The 10,498-nt window shown below is 33.4% G+C and overlaps 1 protein-coding gene across 3 annotated transcripts; it reads left to right on the plus strand.

Annotated features, from left to right (window-relative positions):
• The first annotated feature begins 5,033 nt into the window (after nt 1–5,033).
• LOC105174743 (MATE efflux family protein) lies at nt 5,034–9,572 on the plus strand. Of its 3 annotated transcripts, XM_020697997.2 has the most exons (3): nt 5,034–5,233; nt 5,517–5,731; nt 7,932–9,572. In XM_020697997.2, exons 2-3 carry the CDS (start codon nt 5,534–5,536, stop codon nt 9,318–9,320), a joined length of 1,587 nt encoding a protein of 528 aa, XP_020553656.1. In that variant the 5' UTR covers nt 5,034–5,233; nt 5,517–5,533; the 3' UTR covers nt 9,321–9,572. The 3 variants fall into 3 exon arrangements, with proteins under 3 accessions (XP_020553656.1, XP_088731448.1, XP_088731449.1); XM_088875322.1 differs by lacking the exon at nt 5,034–5,233 and having other exon boundaries at nt 5,317–5,731; XM_088875323.1 differs by lacking the exons at nt 5,034–5,233; nt 5,517–5,731 and adding an exon at nt 5,780–6,444.
• The last annotated feature ends 926 nt before the right edge of the window (nt 9,573–10,498 follow it).

A 10,498-nucleotide genomic window follows, 5' to 3' on the forward strand; every position in this document is an offset into this window, starting at 1 on the left:
TGTTGGGATCTCCTGAGAATGATCGTGTCCAGCGTGAGGGAATATATCCCTTGGGGACTGCGCAAGAAGTATTTTAAGCCCACTGGATGAGTTCAATCCAACACCTCATGCCTTTTATTGTGGTAACTAAAATGTTTATGCATAAATATTAGAACAGACTAAAAGTTAAATATCAGTAGAACAGTATCAAAGAACATCAGTTAAAAAGATGATAGTATTATATATGAAGCATGCCATGGGAAACATATAGATGTATTTTAGTCTCCACCAAATAAATTAAAGGGGGTGTCAATTGGGTTCCAAATTTTGTCAAAATTTAGCTTCAACACCAATTGTTTTTCTCCCTCGAAGTTGGGCATCGATAGCCAGCCCAGATGCATGCTTCTCACGGCACCTTTCTTGTTACTCTTTCTTTTTTTAAATGTTGGAGACCATTTTCTGTACCAAATTAATATTAAAAAGTTAAAAGAAAATTTGGATGTAATTAAAAATCTTTTTGGAGCATTTCTTTTTATTCTTTATCATTTACAATGGAGAGTAATATACGTATCTGTGCAGCACTTTCTCTAATAGCTCATATACAAAGAATTCCTTATCTTTCCATCTAATATTCCACATTCCCACACTCTCTTTTTCAATCTTTTGAGAGTTTAAATTAGATAATTATTTGAGGAAATATGTTTTACCAAATGTAGTAAAAGCAGCAAAGAATGGTGGTTCAAAAGATAAGCATCAGTACATTAATTAGTGGCGATGACTCGCAATGATCATCATTAGTGGAATTTAGGAGTGATAATTAAGAATAATATCTTTATGGAATGCGTTTATGGGAATTAATTGGGGCCACTCCACCTTAATTAATCAGTCCCCCCACTACATACATTATATATATATATATATATATATATATAACTAGCTAGGTTCTAGTACTTATATACATACGATGAATACAAAACATAATTGAGTCATATTAAAACTTATTAATTAAGAAGTTAATTATATATATATATATATACTTTGTAATTAACATTTTATTTTGTTTTACTTAATATGTATATATGTCTATGTTGAAGGACACTTGTAGGGAGGAAAGGAATAAGCAGGGCAAGAAGGAGACAACAATCGGTTAAGTAGCCACTAATTAATGTATATATTGCAAACTTTTTAGTGACAGGTAAGCATGTGATCCGACATTAATGTTTCCTCCAAACTACAAATATATATATATTTAGTCGTACGTATGTTTGATTAATCTTTTAATTTTTCAAGAACAAATAATATATATATATATATATATATGTGATCATGATAATGGGATGTTAATATTTTTAATTATACCCTTCAAATTGCATATATATATATATATATATATATTAAGTAATCAGATGATATATAGTAAAAGTTAATTAAGTGGAGTGGAGTGGAGTGGGATGGGGTGTCCTGCAGCTAGATAGATTAATAAAGTATATTTGATCATATGTATAAATTAGGCAAAATGTTTTTTTAGATCCATAAAATAATAATAGAATTTTTTGATACCATAATTATGACATATGATGCTTTTAATCCTATAAAACTCAAAATTAGGTCTTTTTAGTTAAAAAAAAAAAAAAAAAGTCATTTTGGCCGCAGAAGCTCATACATTCGTCTTTGAATTAAAGAAACTCGTGTTCAAACGTGCTCGACCTACACACAATTCTAATTGATTGATGCGGTTAAAGGGGAAAATGGTACGGGGACTCACACTCACACTCATCAACCAACCCTGCCCTGCCCCTCCATGTGGTTCATGCCTAATTGGTTTACTAGGGTATCTTTGCACGATAACAATTTTAATTAGTTAGGGTTTTGTACAGAAACATATATATTTATCGCCATTAATCGTCTCTTGGAGCACTCCATCAACCATTATTAATTCTTAATTAACCCTTCAAATATACTTAAAGATGTTATTTAATTAATTAAAGTCCTTAATTACAACGTATGTATATATATATATATATAAAGGAAGTCCAAGAAGACATGTAAGTAAACAGAGCGAATGTCGGAATTAATTTGATTCCTAAGCGTAATTCTTATGATTGATAAGATGAAATAAGGATAATTGATGGTGTGTTCCGGATCCTTAATAAAAAATAAATGACCTGCACTACACCTACCCCAACAAACCATTCTTAATTTTGATTGCCTCGCCTAATTCTAACATATATGTATCTATGTGATTAATGCTTCACGTCCACACCTTATAAGTCTTCACGTCCACATCTCATGCATTTGGAAGGAAAATCGTCATCTACCATCTTCTAACTAATATATATATATAAGTCCATCCACATTTCTTTTCATCAGATTTTCAAATTTAGGTAGTGGTAATAAATTCAGATGAATGTTGGCACAGGTAGGTTGTAAATTAATGAATTAATTCCTAGCTATAGAGTACAGTGGCAGTAAGTGAAAGCGTGATCACATGATCCATTATAAAATAGCTATGAGTTAATGGTAATTTATGAGTGTGAGTGCAACATTGAATCATGTTCTAAAGCAAACTTTTAATGCTTTTCTGGTACGGGGAATGTCAAAAAGTGAAGCATAAGATATATATATATATATATGTGTGTGTGTGTGTGTGGGATTAATTTGCTCAAATTCAACTTAATTCGCAAATGCTTTGTTCGTATTAAATAATTGATAAGCTTTATATATACCACGCATGGGTTTGGACTTATGAAGCAACTCAAAAGCCACCTTCAAAAAGTGATTATAGCTAGCTTTAATTAAGCAGCTAGCATATATATATATATATATATATATATATATAATATTAAAAACTCAGAAACCTAAGTAAAAGGAAAAGAAAACATCATGTAATTTTTTTCTTTTGTGATGAAGATTCCACATTGAGTATACATATATATAAAGGTCATTTTTTGACATGGCAATCTGACTTGTGATTGGTCAGGAACTGGAACTTTTTGCACTTTTGAAATGCTTGCTAGCTTTTGGCTTCTCTTGATATAATACTACTTTTTCAGAAATAATGGCTTTCCCCCGATTTTGTGCCAAACCACTCTATATGTTAATTATATACAGTATAGTGTGGTATTGATTTCAATCAGGACAAAGGAGCAACAATTAATGTGGTGCAGGATTGGGTATTACTGTATTTCCATCCTATATATATATATGTCTCGACTCTGGAACGCAAACACACAAACACTCATCTAGCTAGCTACTTATTCCATTATCAACTTGTATGATCTACATATGCATAGCTTCTGCCTAATTAATTAGGAATTATATACATGTTTTCCAGCTCAGATTGGTTGTGTATTTGTGTTGGAGAAACAAAAGCAATCTTTACTTTTGCTGCTTTTTATATAGTTAAAATTATTATATATATATATATATGACTATTCAAACACCAATTATTTGTCTCCTGTTCCCCATTTTATTGAATTTTGTGTTTTCGATGCTCTCAGCCTCATCAATGATGGCACCAGCAATTGCTGTTTTAATTGGTTGTATATATTTTGTTTAATCTTTTGTGTACAATTATTTGAGGGACCATTCATCATCCATCATCCATCATCCATCATCCATCATCCATCATCCATGTACGTACCATTGAGAGACGTTTTAGTTAATAATTAGGGGTTTTGTGACCTCCAAATCCATAAATGCATTTTAACTTAATTGAAAACAAGTCATTCAAGAAAAGAAGGAAGCATTCACAAGCAACTTGCTAATTAGCTGCTACCAAAATTATATATCCATATATCCTCAATTATTGCAATATTCATCTGAGGAGCTGTGCAACATGGAAAAGATCTCTAGAGGGGTCACATGATGTACGGATACATTCGTTTAGATATTGTATGCTTTTGCGAATTAGCTTCTCCAAGAGTTGTTCTAATTAATTAATAAAGTCTGGCCTTTCTGTTCAGAAATTATGAGCTCAATATGTTGTCCTAATTAACCATAAGCAATTCATCAAGAATGTGGATCTTCAGACATGCATATATATATATATATATATATTTCAATGATTTTGTCTCATGAGTTACAATTTGGTTTTCAATTGTCCACTGTCATTGTTACTATATGTTGTTTAACGTGCATAACAATTTAAGACATGTAATTACGTAATTATTAGATGAATAGTTACCTAGCTCAATAGTTAGAATTATTTTTATATATTATTAATTAAGAGAAAACCATATATATATATATATATATATATATTAAAGATTTCATTTGAGTTGAACTAAGTATGTATCATGTGGACTGAAAGCGGAAGCAAAAGGTTTAGAATGTTTGTATATATCCGAGTCTCATGTCATTTTGAGAGCGACATTTGGTTATCACCAATAAAATTAAGGCTCACAGTAACAAATGCTTAATTAGGGGTAGTACTGTACGCAGTGTGCAAATTATATGCATCTTGCATACAATTAAACAAGAAAGAAAAAGAAATTATTTAAACAAGAATATATAATTAATATTTAAGTGTTGTCATTTCCTGTAATTAATATTTAAGTAGTTGCCAAGTACTTTTAGCTTATCTGGCAGTAAAGCATATGCTGCTGCGAGCTACCTACTTAGCTATAGCTATACAAATGAGAAGAAGAAAATTAGAACAAGTGTGGTTTAACTACATATATATATATCCCTACATATTATTCTTCAATCATTTGATTTTTACCGGCTAATAATCTTAATATATGTACATTAAAAGATTTTACTAATTAATTAATTACCAATACATAACATGAGACAGAAAAAGGATGATTAATTGATTGATGAATATGTTTATATATATATTAATTAAAAGAAGAAAGAAAAAGATGTATAATTGAGAGCAGATGAAAGACATTAATATTGTTTAAAGAAATCAGCATCCACCTGGAAATTAAAGCAAATGAAAAAGAAATAATATAGTGTGCGTACGTATTATGATTTGATCACAGACACCAGCAAAGTGTTCATCTGGCGTATATAAATCAGGACCTAATTGCCTCTCCCTCTCTGCTTCTATCTTTCTAGCTATATATATATATATATACACACACACACTTACACTTATATATATTGCTAAAACATATCGCATATGTCACGGTCAATGTCCGAATGCATTAATCGTCTTGTGGTGTTTCAATGTCAAGATCTAGCAAGGCAGCTGGCTGATGTTTTTCCTCAGGATATCAAGAGAGGACACATTTTTGAAAACATTAAGGTTGGGCTGATGATTAGTATATATATATGTTTTGGGTGTTTGATTGATACTATATATTTGTTAGCATATGCAATCTAGGTACTAAAATTAGGATAAATACAAACACAAAAAGGGTGATGATTTAATTATATAGGAGGAGATAGTATAAAGTAATGTAGTGATGTTTGTATTATCCTCTGTCTTCCAGTTGTTCCATCCGCACCCTTGCTCTCGTTCAACGTCCACCTCCTTTCTTCTGCTCCCTTTGATCTTAATTACCTCTCTCCTTTTTCTTGTCTCTTAGCTTGTGCAGCTACAGTCATGTGCAAAATGAGTGAATCTCCAGAACTCCAACTTCAAAGCTTTAGTGCCGGCGGAGTTAGTGGTGAGGGTGATGAGATCAAAGTCGACGAAACCAATGCGGAAACAAGAAATAAATCAGTACAAGAGAGAGATGGAGATGGAGATGGAGATGGAGGATCCTTTTGCCCTTTCTTCCGACGAGTGCCCTTGAATGAGGTATGCACCACTACATTCATTCATTTCATGACAAGGACGAATGTGAATTAGCATTATTCATTATTGTTGTTTGGAAAAATTAATTATTTTCTATTTGTTTGTCCGAGAAAGTTGCATCGGAGTCATTTTCTTAACTTGTTTGCCACCAAGGCCAAGGTGCATATACGAGACTATACTGCTTCCTGCTCAAAAAGTAGCCTTTTCAGTTTTGAGTTCAAAAGTTTTGCCTCTCTCTGCGTGCGAAAACTTTCACGTCCATTCTACTTGTCATTTCTTATTATAATCCATCAAACCAAATTTATAATGTGCTGAGTTTCGTATTCCACTTGTTTTAATTGTTGTGTGAAATGCACAAGCAAATGGAATAGAGGAGTAGAAATTTGAATGCAAAATTTAGCATGTATTTATATATAATTGTTGATCAGATGTAGGTATATATGGCTGATAAAAACACAAGTATAGGATAGTTAGTGTATATATTCTCTTCTTCAGCTCTTGGCATTTGGTGGAGAAAGGCTCACATGTGCTGGGACTGGGAGACCATATATATATATATATGCCTGATTTTGTCTTTCATATTTATTATCAGCTCATCTTTTGACTTTGTAGTTAGCGATCAATTAGTCATGATTTGATGCAAATATAAACGCGAACCCGCCATATCAGGAAAAAGAAAAACATTTGAAAGCTGCTTTTGGACATGTTTTGATGTGGTAATTCCTGGTTTTCTTTCTCTTTTTTTTTTTTTTTTTTTTTCTGTTTCTGTATATGGTCTTAATGTTTAAAGCAAATATTGTTGAAGCATGCTAATTTATTAATGAGGATGTAATAATTGTTTGCCCTACCACCACAAGCATTCATCCAGGTGTTGCTACATCAGCACCCATACATTCCAATCTCTTAAAATTTTTCAGATTTTTATGGGTCTAATGATAGCCTGTGGTGTCGTCTGAATTACTTACTTAAAACTTATATGCTTATTACTTACTTTACATCAAATCTTGTCATTTTTAAGAATGGGTTACACCAAATTAAATAAATTGACACGTGAAGCCGGGGTTCCATTTAATTGGCTTAATTCGGTTCATGAGTCTGAGGACCCAATTTCTTCACAAATTATACACTTCATATATAATTTCCCCTTAATTTTATAAATAATTGTGAAACCCTAGCTGATTTTATAAACTGTGTATTTTCTGAAACTCCAAATGTATATTTATATATATATATATATACACACACACAAATATTCCTTTATTCTTTTACGTTTTATTAGTATATACCTTGATCATCGTCACTTTTCTACTTTATTTAACTCACATAAAAGACTAGGATCAGAGATCAAATAAAATAAACGTAAGAGTGAAAATTTCCTTCAACTTTTCCAATGTCTATATATTCACATCTCTGCTAGAGAAGAAACAATTAGAATCATTTAAATTAAACACATTTATAATTTTTCTCTTTCATTGTAATTAATTTCAAGAAAATATTACCCATCACTGCTTACGACAGACACCAATCTCGGAGTTGGGAGAGAGTACAAGACAACCAAAAAGTTACAGGGAAGGAAAAGTGTAGTATACAAAAAAGAAAAAAAAAATTATAATATTATATAAAGATGATGAAATAATATGGCAGAAGGAATACAATTTTATTATTATATAAGAGTGATGAGTAGGAGTTGATGATGAGTGTTGGCTGAGCTGGACATTCAGCATTCGCTTCTTAGTATTATTATAATACTAATTAAACCCTCTCTTGACCCAAATTGTGTTCATGTGGTACTACCACTGCTACTGCTACCTCGCTTGTATAATTAATTCATGGACTTGAGATCTTAATTTGAATATTGTAATATTAAAGAAATAAATAATATAATTAATTTTGCAGTGTCCTCGTCGTCCCTAGTATTGGAAATCTTGGTTCCAGTCTAGTGCCAACTCATGAAATGCATATGTCAATCTTCACTCAACAACATAAAATTAATCTCTTTGCTATATATGCATTTTTCTTTTAATTTCAGAAACAATTAAAAATCAAGCATTATGTCAGGTATCCAATATGCATGCATGGTTGATAAAGTTGAATCTTCCAAAGTAATATATATAATATTTTTTTGCCTTAATTGGTTGATTTTGTATTGACAAGCCTGGTTTTTGAATTGTGAACATGGTGGGATTGGATTCCGTGGTGGCAGGCAGTTGAAGAGCTATTCGCACTAGGGAAGGTAGCATGTCCCGTGGCACTCACAACATTGCTCTACTTCTCCAAAACCATAATCTCCATGCTTTTCTTGGGGCACATGGACAAGGCTGAACTTGCTGGGGGCTCACTAGCCGTCGGTTTTGCCAACGTTACTGGTTTCTCAGTCATGAAAGGTCTCTGCACGGGCATGGATCCCATTTGCTGCCAAGCCTTCGGCGCCAGGCGCTGGCCAGTTCTCAGCCAAACATACATAAAAACTGTCATCCTACTCCTCGTCGCCACCATCCCCATGGCTTTGCTCTGGCTCAACGTCGAGCCCGTATTCCATCGTTTAGGCCAGGATCGGGTGATCAGCAAAATTGCCAAAAGTTACCTAGTCATCTCACTTCCCGAATTGCTAACTCATGCTAATCTAATTCCTCTCCGCACATTTTTAAGAACTCAGGGCTTAAACTCACCCAACACCATCATTGCCACTTGTGTTTCCGCTCTTCATTTGCCTATAACTTATTTTCTTGTTACATATTTGAACTTAAGAGTTAAGGGCATTGCGTTGTCCTCGGTCATTTACTCTCTCAACATGAATATTGGCCTATGGATTTATCTGATTTTCTCAAAAGCCGCCATAAAGCCATGGGTTGGCGCCACTCTTGGCTCGATTATCCACGGATGGAAGCCGTTATTGGGACTGGCTTTACCCAGCGTGTGTCAGGTATGTCTGGAATGGTGGTGGTATGAAATCATTCTCTTCCTCAGCGGCTTGCTTCCCAACCCGGAGTCATGTGTGGCGGCTATGGGAATATTAATCCAAACAACCGGCACCGTTTACGTTTTCCCATTTTCTCTGGGGCTCAGCATTTCTCAGCGCGTTGGCCACGAGCTTGGGGCCGCACATCCTGCTCGAGCGCAGCTTGCAGCAATGATTGGAATCCTAATCGCCGTCGGTTACGGCGTCTCGGTTTTCGGGTTGAGCGTGGTACTGAGATCATTATGGGGAAAACTATATACAACCGAACCTCAGGTGTTGGCTTTAATATCATCAGTGCTTCCAATTCTGGGGTTGGCTGAAATAGGAAACGCTCCTCAGACGGCGGCATGCGGGGGGTTGACAGGTTCGGCGCGGCCGAAAGTGGGGGTGAGGATAAACATAGCGGCGTTTTACCTGGTGGGGTTGCCGTGCTCAGCGGTATTTGCGTTCAAGCTGAAGCAAGGGTTTCAGGGGCTGTGGATGGGATTGGTGGCGGCTCAAGCAGCATGTATGAGTATGATGCTGTACACATTGGCTAGGACTGATTGGAAGCATGAGGCTAAGAGGGCTGAAGAGCTAACAACGGCTGTGGGGGAAAAGGATGATTCCGCAGGAACTAACCTGGTTGCTTGATTCTTGATACTGATACTAATTATTAATTTCTGGGACACACCCATTTGATGATTTGAGTGTAAATGGCTTTTAGTTTTTGGTGAGCATTAATTAATTATTGTTTGTTTTGATTTGATTTGTTTTGTTTGTAACAGGTACATATAGGTGTATGCAAATGAATAAATTAATTAGGCAAAGATGAGATGAGGGAGGGTGCGAGGGCAGTCACCTCATTCGAAAATAAAAATAATTAATTTACATGGAATATATGATAGATGCACAATCACAATATCCTTGTGTTTTTTCTATTATAATTGAAGTCATGATTCCACTCAACCTGTTTTTGAATGATAATTATAAATGCATGATTGAACCTACCTAGCTACCTACATTATAACCAAATTAATTGCTAATCAATCATAACAAACTATATAAGCTTCTTTAATCATATCACTTCATTTTCAAAATTAATTATGGATATATGTATTTCTGATTAATCTATTCATATATATATATATATATCTTTTTATACATAATTATGAATTTTAAGTTTTTTAATTTATGCTATATATGTAATCTGAAGAATAAAACTTATTTGTATTATTAATTTAAAAAAATCTCTTTCATTTTATTTTTACATAATTAGAACTTTTATAAAATATATTTTAATTATTAATTAATTTAATCAATGCATATATCACGGGACACACATTAGTATATATATATATATAGTGGAAGGCAGGTGCCCTAATTGATTTAGAAATATTAATTGCCAACATATATAGATCTAATAGCATTAATTAATTAATTAAGAAATTGGTTTTACGGAAGTCCACTAACAAAATTAATGAGGGGTACGTGTGTGTGCATTTCTGCATGTGTACGCAACTACGCTAATAAATGGATAATGTTTTTAATTAATGAGGAGCTAGCTAGCTTTACTTAATTAAGTGGCCACAAATCACTTTAACACCCCAAGTTTGTATTACTTTTTATGGTTATAATTACTGGAAAAAAAATTATAATTTTAATTTTATAATGTAGGAGTGGTAGTATTGGTTTTGCATGAATTAATTTTCGTAATTTACTCTTATAATTTTTGTATAATTTGAAAAGTGGGGTAGGCGCCATCCTTAACAATCCAATTTCTATATATGCGTAATGCACTTTCATCATCTTATAATATGAGTTTATGTACT

Source organism: Sesamum indicum, linkage group LG11 (genome assembly GCF_026168435.1).
Source record: "Sesamum indicum cultivar Baizhima isolate 11 linkage group LG11, ASM2616843v1, whole genome shotgun sequence".
NCBI lineage: Eukaryota > Viridiplantae > Streptophyta > Magnoliopsida > Lamiales > Pedaliaceae > Sesamum > Sesamum indicum.